This window comes from Acinonyx jubatus, chromosome E2 (genome assembly GCF_027475565.1).
Source record: "Acinonyx jubatus isolate Ajub_Pintada_27869175 chromosome E2, VMU_Ajub_asm_v1.0, whole genome shotgun sequence".
Classification (NCBI taxonomy): Eukaryota; Metazoa; Chordata; class Mammalia; order Carnivora; family Felidae; genus Acinonyx; species Acinonyx jubatus.
Window position 1 is genome coordinate 53668715 of NC_069396.1, and position 14707 is coordinate 53683421.

At 58.9% G+C, this 14707-nt stretch overlaps 1 protein-coding gene across 5 annotated transcripts in view; it reads right to left on the reverse strand.

The window, feature by feature from the left end:
• The window catches only part of SHANK1 (SH3 and multiple ankyrin repeat domains 1), a 55191-nt gene that overhangs the window by 27217 nt on the left and 13267 nt on the right, over positions 1-14707 (reverse strand). For 4 of the 5 annotated variants that reach the window (XM_053210905.1, XM_053210904.1, XM_053210906.1 and 1 more), the window contains exons 4-15: positions 14541-14612; positions 13341-13449; positions 13098-13249; positions 11097-11264; positions 10552-10668; positions 6539-6616; positions 6247-6313; positions 5681-6011; positions 4582-4775; positions 1201-1314; positions 945-1020; positions 478-507 (exon numbers count right to left, since the gene is read on the reverse strand). In XM_053210905.1, coding sequence (XP_053066880.1) covers positions 478-507; positions 945-1020; positions 1201-1314; positions 4582-4775; positions 5681-6011; positions 6247-6313; positions 6539-6616; positions 10552-10668; positions 11097-11264; positions 13098-13249; positions 13341-13449; positions 14541-14612 — 1508 coding nt within the window. The remainder of the gene's footprint in view (positions 1-477; positions 508-944; positions 1021-1200; positions 1315-4581; positions 4776-5680; positions 6012-6246; positions 6314-6538; positions 6617-10551; positions 10669-11096; positions 11265-13097; positions 13250-13340; positions 13450-14540; positions 14613-14707) is intronic. The other variant, XM_053210907.1, reaches the window with a different exon arrangement.

The following is a 14707-nucleotide window of genomic DNA, read 5'->3' on the forward strand; positions in this document are numbered from 1 at the left end:
GAGAAAGAGACAGAGACGTGTGCAGAAACCCACCTGTCCATACAAGGTAAGCAGACACACCGACATCCCCGGAAACACTTGCCCTCGTTCTCAGACACACAGATTCAGGGAAACACAGATGTGCAGAGGCAGCCGCACGATTAGCCTCAATCGTGTGCCCGTAAATGAAAGCCACAAAGCACCCATCTACACAGACTGGGACAGATCCTCTCACCGTCATGGGCATGTATATACACAGGGCTATACGTCTAGGGGCCTCTTGAGCCACCCATGCACACAGACACGTGTCATGCGCACCTACAGAGACACATGGGCAAGAACACACTCGGAGAATCCGTACAAGGACGCTCGCCTGTGTAAGATGTTCACGCATAGGGAAACCAGCTCTGGTCGTGCACACACAAGTCCATACATCCCCAGGCACCCCTTTCTTCCCATTCCTGACCCCGTGCCCCCCCCCTTCCCCTCCCCTCTCACCTCCCTGGGCCAATCCCATCCATCAAGCTTCTGAAGCAAGTCAGCCAGCAGCCAGGGAGGGGAAAGGTGTCAGTGTGCCCGTCTCTCCACCCCCACCCCTCCTGGCCCAGCTCTGCCCGCCCCCCTCCCCACGCCGGTGCGAGGCATGGGATGTACACACCTGTGCTGCACATAAAGATGGGGCACATGAAGGAGACAAAGGCCTCCAGCCAGCCACACACACGAGCTTCCCCATCCTCAGCTGTCCACCCCACTGGTCTCAGGCTACCCCAAAACTGGGCAGTCTCAGTGGCTGCCCAGGATGGTTTGGGACTGGGCTTGTGGTCTGAAGCTACCTCTGCCTTCTCCCACCTCTGGATCAAACTTTAGAGGGAGCAGGAAGGAGGCTTAGAGGTGGTGGAAATATTTAAAGGTGGAATATGAAGGGAGCTTGGGGTGAGGGGCACCCGAGGGTGTAGGACATTTACCTTGGGGCATCAAAGCTGTCGTAGGAGCCCACGGTATAATGCCGGAAGAGTCTCTTTGCCTTGTCACTGCGGCTTTCTGCAGGGGGACAAGGGACGACCTTGGACCCTCGCTCTGGAAACCATGAGCCCACCCCCGGGGGGTCCTGGCCCAAGCTGTCCCATCTACCTCCCAGTGCCCCACCCCCATCGGGAGGGGGAAAGGAAGGGACATGAGAACCCTAGGATGCATTGGGGACAACTGGCAAGTCCTCATTACCTTGCTTTCCCTCCTGGGAGCGGTTTGCCACCTCTTCCAGGCAATCAGAGGGGAACCAGCCAACGCGACCTTTGACCTGGCCTTCCCAGAAGCCTCCTTCCCCGATGCTAAGCACTGGATGGGGAGCAGGGACACAGAAACATTTCCACGTTTCCATGTTGCCCCCCACCCCCAACGTACTCGATGCGCAGCCTTTCCACAGTGCCCGGCACCTAGCACAGGGCCTGGCCCAAGAGCATCCTTAAAAAATGTCCAAGGAAGGGATGAGGGAGTTGGCGGGGGGAACCAAACCATATCGCTCCTGCTTTCTAGCTTCTGAATCCAATGGGGACATGAGGATGCACTGGAAAAAGGGCTGGGTCTGGTGACACGGTCCTCACAGGTTATGGACACATTCACAAAGAGCCCTCATCTCCCCTGGTAGCCAAGGACAGCTTGATTGTTCTGTAATTTTCCTAAACCCTCCTAGACTCCCTAAACCCTTTGACATTCTTATCAGTGCCCTCTGCCACCGGCCGCAGTCTCCTTGCCACTCAAACCTCTGTCATTTGCTCCCAGACCCTTCCCTCTGCCTCTCTTTCCTTCCCCTGGCTCCGGAAGGGAGGAGAGATCGGAATCCCCTCTTTCTCTCCGCCACCTGTACCTGACAGCCCTTTCCTGCCGGCCTCATCTCTTAGCCATAGAACACGTGTCCTGACTACCTGCTCGGCGTCTGGTGTGGCCGTGCCGGGTGCTGACATGCAAAGCTGGGCATCAGGGACAGCTAATGGTTATTGAATTCTCACTCGTGGCCAGAGCCCTAAGAAGGGACACTTTTACTATCCCTATTTTACCGATGGGGAATCTGAGGCTCGGGGGGCCCAGGTCACTTGCTCTGTCTCCACTCCGTCCCTTCACACACTTCCCTCACTCACTCCTTGCACCTACCTGGGGAGGCAACAACTGACTTCCCATTTTACAGACACGAACGCAGAAGAGCCCCCTGCCCAGAGATGGTGTAAGCCACGCTAGGATTTGGGCTGGGGCCATCTGATGCTTTCCCCCGGCTTAAACGCTGCCACCCTCGGGGGGGGATCTGGGGAAACCAAATCAAGGAGACACTCAAGGTCATGGAAGAGAGCGGGAGATGGGGTGACAAGGGGTCTGGGTTCTTGGCTAGCTCTCCAGTGACCGGCTGGGTGGTCGTGGAATCAATTGTTCGGTCACTGAACAAATATTTTATTTAGTGCTGGTCGTGAGTCAGGCCCCAGGCTAGACGCCGGGTAGAGGGCTCATGGACACAACAAATGTGATTCTTGCCTTCATGGATGTTCCCTGCTGGCAGCTGTTAGAGGCGTAGCCCCGTAAGTGACTGCGTGATTGAAAATTAAGGTCAGCACCTTAGGGGAAAAGGACAGGGTTTCCAAAGAAAGGCCACATGGGGGTACAAAAAGTCGAGGTGCAAAGGGCAAAGAGGTGCCAGGATGATGTCCCAGGGGACATGCGATGCAGACTGAGACCGGAAGGATCCTAGGAGGAGAAGAAGCAAAGAGAGGAAGGAGAGGTTTTTCCGGCAGAAGGAACGGGTGTGTGCAAAGAGCCTGGTGTGGAAAGGGGCTTGGGCATTCGAGGAATGGAGAGAACAATGAAGTCTCTGGTGCCCTGTGGGTGGAGGAAAGAGACGGGGTGGGGGCGGGGGAGGGGCTTGCAGGCCGGGCTAAGGCACTGAGGGCCAAGGGAGCCTGCTACCTCATCGGGCTGTGGAGGAGCTCGGGGGCACTGTGGGTTTGGCCCGCTGTGAAGCAATTCAGTGTCTTCAGGAAGTGGAAGGATACAAAAACAGAAGTACTGGGCTCGAATTTCAGAAAGAAACGCGGAAGATACAGCGCAGAGAAGGCATGGAAGGTGTCTCCCCTCTGACCTTAGCTTCCCTTTCTTCTTTCAAACTCTGTCTCAAAGCACAGAGCTGACCCTCTGCGCATGAGTATGCGCGCGTGCACGCGCGCGCGCGCACACACACACACACACACACACACACACACACTTCCAGGCACCTGCTTCTGGAGGCACTGCCCCCACAGTTAGCCCCTGCATCTGGCCATCCATTCATGCACTCACTCACTCACTCAGCGCATGTGCACTGAGGCCTCCTGTGTGCCGGGTCATCCAACTGGGCCCTGGCAACCCAAAGCTCAGTGACATGTGACCTTGCCTTCAGGCAAGGCAAGAGACGCTGCAAAACAGATATTGATACACAATCGACCTGATGCTCCGATCCCTGTACACCTTTCGAGTCCCCACTCAAACCCTGTCTCCCATGGGAGGACCCGTCCCGCCCCAGCTTTCATGGGCAGCCGGGGTCTGTCTGTCTGTCTGTCTGTCTGTCTCTCTCTCTCCTCTCTAAGCTCCTGCAGTGGGGACCCACTTAGCATAATGACAACTGGTGCCGACTATGTGCGCATCAGTGTCCTGGGTGCCTTAAGGGAACTGACTTTTTAAAATCCTCCCCAGGGTCCCCTTGCACGGATGAAGAAACTGAGGCCCAGAGCAGGCACTTGTCTGAGGGCGCCCAGCTGGAAAGTGGCGGTGGAGCCAGCCAAGATTTGAACTCAGGCAGCTTGGCCCTCCACCCGCTACACTACTCAGTTCCTCTGTAGCCTGGAGCCGGCAAAGGATCGCTCCCCCGCCTTGCATTAACCGCCGCGTCTGCTTGCTTCCTGTTTCCAAGCTTCATTCTATCCAAGAACACACGTCAACAGCCCTGCGAAGTCTGCATGTGAGGGCTGCTGGCACCATTTTCCAGAAGAAGACAGGAAAACCAAAGAGAGGCAAACCCCAGTCACAGCAGCCGCTGCTCAGGGAGCACCGGCCCCCCGCACGGGCCGGGCTTCGAACACCTGTCTCATTAGAGCCCCTTGAAGCGGGTCCCACCCTGGTTCTCGGATGAGAGCACCGGATGGGGGCAGGAGGTGCGGCCAAGGTGGCTTGGCCTCCACGCTTCACACCGGGTGGCAGGGAAGACCGTGGGCTCAGACCCCGGGGCAAGTCGCTGCCCCTGTGTGAGGCTCTGTCCCTTCAACTAGAAGATGGGCTCCTGACACGCTTCCAAAAGGCTGCTCCTGCGAGGGGAGCACTCCCACAGGGCCTGGCGTGGCGTCAGTGTCCCCCAAATGCTAGTTTCCACTCTTTTGCCTCGACACCTCCTCCCGAGGGACAGGATCGCCGCAGCTACCCATCATGCTCCTCCAGAGTGTAAGGGGTGTCTAGGGGCTCTCTGAGGTCTCCAGAGCATTGGAAATTCTAGGCCCTGGAGAACTGTTCGTGCTCGGCCTTCCCGTCCTTGAGGGGTTAGCTCACCTGCCGCCCCCCGCCCCCCAGCCTGGCCCCGCCCTGCCCTGTTACCTTTGATCTTCTCGCCCTTGCTCAGGGAGATCTCCCCCTCCGCTTGGGCCTGGTATGACTTCACGGCCATGAAGGAGCGTCCGGGTACCGCCGAGTAGAGCTTCCTGCGCCTCCCGCGGCTGCCCAGGGAGCCCCCAGGGCCCCCTGAGCCCCCTGTGCCCCCTGCCGGCCCTTCCCTGGGCGTCCCGCTGGAGCTGCATACACAGAGGGTGTGAGAGGCAGGGGAGAGTGGAGGGAGGGGGAGCCTCTGGGAGAACAGGGGTCCATGGGGGTGGAGGATGGAGCATAGAGTGGGGGCGTGGGTTTCCCAGCTCTGGCATCCTTGGGGGAAGAGGGCATTTGGGGGCTCCCTCTGCCTGCCCACTGCTGCCCCCTGGGCCCCTCCTCTGCCTCCTCCTGGCTTCCGGCTCTGCCCCTCCCACAGTCCTGCACGCCGTGCCTGATTCAGCTTCCTGAAGCGGGGCTCTGAATGTGTCATCCCTCAGCTCGCTCACGAGCCTTCAGCGACTCCCAGCTTCCTCCTGGTGCGGGTCCAACTCTCTGCCCGCCGTGCGCAGCCCGCCATGATTTTTCGCTCTCCTGTGTCCTTGGGACACACTGGCCGGCCACATCCCCCTTGTCACCCTCCTCCAGCCAGCCTGGCCTCTTTACCCCGGAAAGTCCCCTGCCATCCTCCCCTCTACCCCGAGTGGCTCCTCTGCCCCCCCCCTCCCCTCCTCTGGCCCATCTCCAAGCTCAGACACCTTCCCCCAAGCCCCTTGCCCACCCCCACCCTGTGTGGCTTCTTCTCACCTTGCCCTGTCTGTCTGTCTGTCTGTCTGTCTTCAGGGGCTGGAACCAACATTCTATTGGGTTCCCTCCCCTCAGCCCCTGGCATTGAGCAGGTGCTTGGCTAACCTGTTCCATTTGGGGACAGGTGCAAGACTGTGGCTTCCTCCCCCTCCCTTCCTCAGGGGTCCGGAGAGGGATTTGGAGGCCTGAGGGCGGGACCAGGGACTTGGGTGGTTGGGGGGGCCAGCCTGGGTGGGGGGAGTGTGGCTCCGAGGATGGGATCCGGTTGGGTTGGGGTCGGTGGGACCAGGGCTGAGCCTTCCCCTACCTGGGCCGTCCACGGGGCTGCCTCTTGGCCTCTTCAGGGTGCCTCCCGCGGGATGGGGAGCGGGCCCGGGCGCCCCGGGGGCTGCTGGCACTTCGGAGGGTCCCACTGCTGAGCTTGGTGCTGGGGGCCGAGGGCTGCGACTGGCCCTGGGGCCCTGAGGTAGGGCCGGGGGCCCCAGAGGACGAGGTCCCCGGGGCGGCAAACACCATCCAGTCAGGCAGGGCCATGCTGGTATCACTGTTGGCCCGAAGCAGTGCCGGGGGCACCGTCAGCCCTGCGCCTGGGGGTCCCCGTCGCCGGGCTGCGTACTTGGGGGACTCCTGGAAGGGCACTGAGAGGGCACAGTTGCAGGGGGCAGAAGGGGCAGGGGAGACAGGCAGGCGGAGGGGGTGTGCAGGCAAGGGATGACGGGGGAGAGGCATGAAGGGAGAAAGATGTGAGACTGGAGGTCTGGGATCGCCCCTCCCACTACTACTCAGGCGCTCACAGTCTGCGACCCCCCAGTCCCCCCATGCACCCCCAAGTACGCTAGGTTCTCCCCTCGGCCCCACCTCCCTCTCGCTCACCCACATCCTGTTCTCGATGGTTTCGGATCAGCTCCCCCAGTTCAAAATTCCCGGCGATCACAGCCACCTGGAGGGAGGTGGGGTGGCCCAGGCAGAGGGCGGGAAGCACCGTGAGGTCCCTGGCCAGCTGCACACACACCCCCCCCCGCCCCTGCCCCTCTCAAACCTGGACCCCGCAACTGCGCCCTCCGTCCTGTCCCAGACCGCCAGCCTCTCAGCCAGCACGCCTACCTGCCTGCCTTCCTCACCCCTGGCCCCCCTGTGCCCCCCACCAGCCCTGACAGCTCCAGACCTGGAAGGGGGTCTGTCCATTGTTATTCTTCACATCTTTGTTAGCTCCTCGATAGAGGAGGATCCTAGCACAGGTCTCCTGTGGGCGATGGCCGGCCGGTGGCACGGGGTGGAGGGGGGGGGAAAAGAAAGAAAACCATTAAAGTCACCAGGAGCAGACGCAGGCACTGTGCTAAGAACTTCAGGAACAGCCTGATCTAAACCTGCCCTGCCCGGGACAGCAGTCACTTACTACCGGTGGCCCAAGAGCCCTTTCAATGTGTCCCGTCCAAACTGAGATGAGCTGTGTCTGTAAAATACACCCCACGCTGCAAGAACATAGCACGGGGAAAAAAAATCCAAATGTCTCTAATACTTCTTCTATTGATTCCAAGTTGACACGGTAATGTTTTGGACACCATGGGCCGAGTAAAATAGGCTACAAAAATCCACGTCACCTGTTGCCTTCCTTTCTTTTTTTAATGCAACTCCTGGGATACTTAAAATCACACACACACACACACACACACACACGCACACGCACACACGACCCGTGTTGTTTTCTCCCGGGTGGCGCTAATCTAAAGCCGGGTTTCTGGACCTCAGCGCTACTGACATTTAGGGCCAAAAAAAGAATCTTCGTAGTGGCGGCTGTCCTGTGCATCGTAGGACGTCTAGCGGCGTCTCTGGGCTCTGTCGCTAGATGACAGTAGCACTCTCCTCTCCGGCTGTGAAAACCAAGGAAGGCTGCACACACTGCTAAGTGACCCCTGGGGGACCGGGCTGTTCCAGTTGAGAGCCACCAGTCTAAACCTCACGGAGGGCTTACTGTGCTGCGCGCCAGGTGCTCACCGCTTCCCCATTTTACAGACGAGGAAACTAAGGCGTCAAAAGCAGCGCAAGGTCACACAGCGGTTGCCCATCAGTGGTTGGATCTGAACGAAGGTTTGACTCTGGAGTCTCTGCTCTTCTCACACACTCTGCTGGACTCAGAAGAAAGGGGACAACGGGGGCCGGGGCTGGGCAGTGGGGGGTAGGAATGCCATCCACATACAGACCAATTCCCTACTGATGCGACCATATCACACCCTGTCACGCTTCGGATCAGACCCAGTGCCCTGGCCATGGCCTCGAGGCTCCCCCTCCACCCGATCTTCCTGCCCTGGCACCCCCAGCCTCACCAACTTCGTCTTCTGCCACCTTTCTTCGCTCCCTATACTGCAGACACACTGGCCTCCTTCTTCCTCTGACAGGCATGCTCCTGCCCCAGGGCCTTGGCACCTGCCGCTCTCACTGCTTGGCATTCTCTGCCCTTAGATTTCCACATGGCTCACTTTCTCACTTCATTCAGATTTTTGCTCAAATGCCACCTCTTCGGAGAGGGCTTCTCCGGCTCCCTCGTCAAAAAATAGCTGCCGATCACATTCCCTGTTTTATTTTGATTTATTCATTTTTACTTATGTGATGCCCACTATACGCCAGTATTAGCTCATTTTCTTCCTAACACGGTCTCCCTGAAATTACGTTTCTCTTTTACCTGTCTCCTTAGCATCTCTCCCCCACCATATGGTAAGTTCTATAGGTGCATGATTTTGTCCGTGGCACCCACCAGCTGGATTAGCGCCCGGCCCGCTGGAGCTGTTCACTCAACGATGGCTAAAGTCCTTCACCCTCTGTCTCGGCCTGACCGAACCCAACCTGGCCCCCAGCTCGACTCCTCTCTCCAGCTCCCCCAGATGCAACTCAACCAGCAAAGTTAGCTCAGGTAGTTTTCTGTGTGTGTGTGTGTGTGTGTGTGTGTGTGTGTCCAAGTGTGGACATGCCGGTCCCAACTAGACTGTTAATTCCCGCCACTGACATGTGTTTTCGCGTCTCTGTCCGCCTCCACTGCCCCCTTGCCTAGCACGGGGCCACAGCACGTCCAGCATCCCAACCAGCAATCCACCCTGCTCCTCGACGACCTCGATTTACTGGTGTCCTGGCGCTTATCTTACAGTCCCTCTGTCCCCTGCAATACTTACAGTATTGCCCTTCCTCCTTTACACATCTGCCTCTTTGCCACACGCGAAATCCCCCGATCCGCCCCGGCCCGGGAGCCATGCCGTGTCTGATTCATCCCATGTCCAGACGCACAGTAGGGACTCAAGAGACGTGCACAGGACGTATGAGGATGAAGGGAGCCGAGTCATTCCAAATTCCTTTGTTCAAGCCATTCGTTCATTCACTGAGTCATTCAGTCTATCTCAGAGCCGACACCTGTTGAATATTCTGAGGGGGGCAGGGTGCTGTCTTGGGGCAGACTCAAGGTGGCCGGTTCGCAATTCATTCATTCACTCACTCACTCATCCAACAAAGTCCCTACTATGTCCCGGGGCCTTGGGACACAGTGACTGATCAGACTTAGCCCCCACCCTTGAGGAGCTTCCAGCCTAAACATGGACCTGACCTTCACCACCAGGGGACGGGGGGGGCGGGGGGGGGGGGACGGGCATGTCAGGAGGCCGGAGGAGGAGGGAGGGAGGAAATCTGTCAGACCCGGCTCTGGCCCTGGCTAAACTTAAAGTCTGAGAGGGAAGACAAGGGGAGAAAAGCAGACGAAGAACTCTGTCAAGCACCGATTCATTAGGCATCTTGCCGAGAGCAAGCACAACATTCACCCACATGATCCTTTGTACGGTAGGTGTTACCGACCCATTTCACAGGGAGGGAAACCTCAAGGAGGGAAAATTAACTGGCTCATCCGACCCCCTGAGGGTAATTGTTCCCACCCTATAATTCTTTACACTGCATCTTCCCCGTTCAAATGAATGGTACGGTTTGTGTCTCCTGACTGGATCCTGACTGAGAGTGGTAATGACAATGACGTTGCCTTCTGGGGACGAGCGCTTAACGTCCATGATGTCTCATCGCCTTCAATCAGCCGCCCTACCCCCATTTCAGGGAGAGGACGGAGCCTTGGAGAGGGCACGGCGCTTATCAGGGGGACCCCGGTCTGCCCATGGGACATGCACATAGGCCGTGCCGTCAGGGAATCTGGGCTCAAGGCCAGTGTCAGGGAGCAGGAGAGACGGAACCACCAGGGAGGGGCAGTGACAGCACCGCGTTGGTCGGGTTTGACAAACACTGAGTTCTCTCCCGGCAGCGCAGACTGCTTGCTGCCACAAGGCGGCACGTGGCTACCTGCCACGTCCCCGGCACTGCAAGTTCTGATGCGGCAGAAGGGGCTGGCGCTGTCTTGGAAGGCTTCCTGGAGGAGGGGAAGAAGGGCTTGACAGACCAGCACCTGTGCGCCAAGCCCCGTCTTCCCAAGTCCCCGAGGCAACCCTCCGAGGGCAGGAAGCCCCTACAACAGGTGGAAAGACTGAGGGGGCTGACCCAGGATCACCGAGGGCGAGGGTCACAGCCGCAAGGGGGCAGGTACACGAGGCCCCTCCCGGCCCTTTACTGCTCACCTCCACTCGTGGCTCCTGAGGTGGGGACTGTCCACCCGGCCCCGAATTGCTACAACCCGCAACATGCTCTCGTCCCCCTCAGAGCTGTGGTCTGGCCCTTCCTCTGTCCCCTGCGGTGGCCCCCGCACGCACTGCACACAGTAGGTGCCTCCTGATGCTCTCTCCTCTCCACCTGTGCCCACCGCCGAGAATACCCTTTCTCGCCTTCCTACTTGGCTCACTCCCACTTCTCTTGGCACAGGTGGCACATTTTCCAGAGAGCCACCTCCACCCCAGGCCCAAGGCCGAGCCCAGATCTGGCCTCCCCCGGGGACCTGCATTCCCTGGGACCTCCCTCTGAACACTCTGGATTGTGACAGGAACGTCTGTCTCACTCACTGCTTGGTCCTCAGCATCCCGCTCTGGGCCTGACATGGGGAAGGTGCTCAGCAAGTATCTGCTGAGCGAATGAATGAATGGATGAGTGAATGAATGGATGAATGGATGGGTGGATGGATGGATGAATTAATGAAATAGTGAAGGGACAGAGGGTAGGGAGGCTAGAGTCAGGAGGAGGGCCTGGGCGGGCTCTGCCAGAGCAGACCTTATTGTAGAGGGCGCAGATGTGCAAGGCCGTGTTCCCCGAGGCATTCTGGGCTCCCGGCTCAGCCCCATAGAAGAGCAGGTGTTCCAGGTGCTGAGAGTGGCCTCGCTGGCAGGCCTGGGGAGGACAGGAAACCCAGGAGGCCGGATCAGACTCTCCCAACCATGGCCTCTGTCTAGATCCTGAGTCCAGGAAACCCCTCTCCTTTCCTCCTCTGTTTCCGCCCAGGGACCCGGGCCATCAGCTTCACGAGTCATTCCAAGACCCAGGCGTCTGGATAGGCTCCTTGAGAGGCTCAAGAGACCACCCCCCACCCATGCCAGAGATCGAGATGTCCAATCCTGAGCCCATGCCCTCTTAGGGCCCTGGTGCTGACTCCCTCACCTTTTTCTCTTTGGGGCCCATGCTACTCCCACCCCCATACTCTATGAGGACCCCAGCATCTAGATCCCCAGCGTCTGGATCCCCTTTGCACCAGACCCGATCAGGGCCCAGGTGCCCCCCATGCACACACCGCGAACCCCTCCTGGCCGAGTCTGGAGCACCTGGTGAATCTCCTGCCAGCCGTTCTCATCAGCTATGCCCAGCTGGGCCCTGTTGTACAGGAGCAGCTCGCAGCAGCGGGGGTCGCCCCCCACCATAGCCGTATGGAACAGAGGGGTCAGGCCTCGGCGGTCCTTGTAGTTGGGGGAGCCCCCAAGGTCCAGGAGTGCCTGAAGAGAGAGACCAGACAGAAAACGGTCACACTGGCAGTACTGGTTTGTTCTGAAGGGCCAGTCGGGCAGGGAGTCGAGGGTGACCCACACTGGCCAAGGTGGTTTGGGAGTCTGCATGAATGAATGCCCTTGTCTGACCTTGAGCCTGGCCCTTCCCCTCTCAGGACCTCTCCCACGAAGGGAACAATGAAGGGGCTGGGAAGATGCCTCCAGAGGACCTTCCCACTCTGACGTCCTGCCCAACCTTCCCCCCCCCCCCCCCCGCCGAGGCTGGCTTTGGATGAGCCACTGAAGGAGTCTGGTGCCTCAGTGCATCACAGCAGCCGGATGGTTGGAGGGCCACCTGAGAGAACAGAATCTGGATGCAGGAGGACCCCTGGCTAAGCAGGAGGTGTTGTTAGGATCAGGATCCCCGAGAGTGGGATGCAGAGGGAGACCCGGGAAAAAGGGTTAGCTGGGACCAAGGTGAGCTGCGCCAGCCATGCTGGGGTGGCAGCGGCGGGGGCGGGGGGGTGTCTCACTCGAGTAACAGCTCCGGGCACAGCGGCCGGTGGAGCTGAGCATCTTTAGAGGGAGGTGTTGGCAGCAGCCCTGTGAAGACAGCCCACAGCCTCGCTGTCCACCAGAACCTCTGCGGTGACGGAAGCGATCTACGGCCCCTCGTGGGCTCCCGAGCGCTCGAGCGTGCTACGGCGCCCGGGGAACAGACACGTTCGCCCTAGCTCGTTGTAGTTAATTGAAATCCGAACGGCCCCCGTGTGGCTAGTGGCTACTGGGTTGGACAGCACGGGTCTGGAGGCCGGGGGTGCGGGGTGAGAGCAAGAGCTGTCTTGGGGGGAAGGGAGTGCACTGGGGGTACATATAGAGGGTTTGTCAATTCCAGGGGCATAAAGCCAGATCTTTGTGGCTGGTGTCCGCATTTAGGGGCTACAAGAAAGAGCTGGAAAAGGGAAGGGAGGGTCCATTAAACTGGAGCATCTGTGAGTTAGGGTGTTTCTCAACAGCGATGTGTCTTTGCGGGGGGCAGTCTATCCTGACCTGTGTATGAAGAGGGAATCACGTGCCATCGGGTGGCGCTGGGGTGGGGGAGGAGAGAGGGAGAGGAGTTTAAAATAAGACCATGTAAGCCCCCTCCATGTATGTATCTTGCAGGTATACGGTGCGTCTGGAAAAGTGCATTTTAGTTACTGAACAGGGCGAGAGGCTGTGTTTGCAGGGTGTGTGTTGAGGGGTCTGTGTCTGGAGCTCACTCTGTATTTTAAGGAACACAGGAGGGTCTACACTTCGGGGAGACTGAGGCAGGGCTGGTGGTGAGCTGGATCAGAGGGTACAAGAAGGTCTGGGTGTTGGGAGAGTATAGGTATTATGATCTACTGGGGCCCTTCCAGGGGAAAGGTCCGTGTGACAATCAGCTGTAGGGTGGGCATCCCCGGGGGTCACCAGAGGGTGTCGGGTTCCACTGGAGGAGTGACAACAGGCGGGGGGGGGGGGGACTGTGTGTTTGTCAGTCTATGGAAAGGGGCTTTGTATTTGAGACACGAAGAGAGACTATTTTTAACAAACCTAAAGACCTGAGGTTCGAGAAAGAACAAATGGAAAAGGGAGAGGAGTCTGAGGAAAGAGCAGAAGTGGCATCCCCACGGGGACGGGGACGCGGCAGGGGACATCCAGGAGGCGGGATGAGAAGCAAAGGGGAGGTCAGGTGGCTTCGTGGGGTCAAGGCAGATGAAGGGGAGGAGGGGGCGGGTCTGGGGCAATTAGCTCACTGGCTTCAGCGTACTGGGGGAGACACCGAGTCTGGGGGCGGGTCCCCGGGGTCTGGCACCTCACCGTGAGAGCCAGGCAGTGACGGGCACACGCGGCCTTGTGCAGCGCGGTCATGCCATCCCGGGCCCGGAAGTCGATGTGGGCCCCTCCCAGGCACAGGGTTCGAATCACCTCTACGGAGCCTTCGGTCTGGGCTGCCAGCGTCAGGGGGGTCTCTGAGGGGCAGAAAAGGCCAGTCACACGCAGCCCTTATGCCTCGTTTCTCGGCTCCCCACCTCTTCCAAAGCCCCTGGTTCTCCTCCTTACCTCCCGAATCCGAGTCGTGATAATTGGGGTCCAGCCCCTTGTCCAGCAGCCTTGCCACCTTGTCGGACGTCCCGAGCTGCACGTATTCCAGGAACTTCTTCAACCCCGTCTGAGCCATGGACAAGAGAGAGAAGACAGGCCAGTCAGGGAGCAAGGGGAGAAAAGCTGGGGTCTTGAGCAGCGCTGTCCAGTGGAAATACACAGCGAGCCGCGTGTGGCACTGAAAACTCTCTAGTAGCCACCTTTAAAAAAAAAAAAAAAAGCAAGGGGCACCATTGGTCGCACGGAAATTCGTTTTGACGACGTATCTCTTTAACCTAACATATCCGCAATAGTACCGTATCGACAGGTAATCCATAGGCAGTGTTTTAACGAGACGTTTTACGTTTTTGGGGGGGAACTGAGTCTTCGAAATCCGGTGTGCATTTCACACTCGCAGCGAGGCTCAGTTTGGGCCTGCGACACCGTGTGTGTTCGGGAGCCGTGTATGGCCGGTGGCTCCGGGAGTGGATGGCGCAGGTCTGGAGGGATGGAATATTTGGGGGGGCGACAGAGACAAATGCATGGTGGGGGAGGGGTGGGGGGGAGGAGGGGACAGGGAGGCTTTTTTCCCAAGCGTCAAGAATCCTTCACTTCACCTCGGACTAAAGCAGCTCCCCCCGCCCCGCTTCCTCCCAGTTCTTAGGGGACCGGGGGAGGCACAGGGGACATATGGTCAGAGTCCTGGAGGGCAAGATAGCCAGATGTGGCTGAGGGCGGGGGACATCCCCGGATCTGGGAGAGGTTTAGGCTACGGAATTGGGGGAGCCGCGGGCTGTGTATGAAACAGCACTGAGGCAGAGGGACACTGGGTGTCAGAGTTCAGGCCAGAGGATGGGGGGCAGGCAGGTGCCCTGCGTGGATACGGGGGACCCAGAAGACGAGAAGGGAGCATCTAAGGATGAAGAAAGCGGGAGCCAGGGGCCTGGGCAGGAGAATGCAGGCCAGAGAGGGGAGTTGAGCCCCCAGGGTGGAGAGAACACGGTTGGCATCTGGGGCCGTCCCCAACGCCACACAGCATCTCAAGTTACTGGGGGACCCTGGCAGAGGAACAGAAGAGGATCAGGGAGTGTTGGAGGGCTGTTGGACAGAGGTGAGAGAGACAGTGGGAAAGGCTCCAGGTCTCTGTGGGGGGGCTGCTGCGGGGTAGGGTTCTCTCACCTTCGTGTGCAATTTGGCCAGCTGCTTCTCATCCAGGTTGGTCTGTTTGTAAACCCGGGTCTTGTATCGGAACTGTGGCCAGGGGTGTATGGGGGGAGAGACACAGAGACTCAGAATCAGGGGCCTGGGGAGGAGGCTGGGCTCCTTCTGAGCCGGGGACAGGGGGG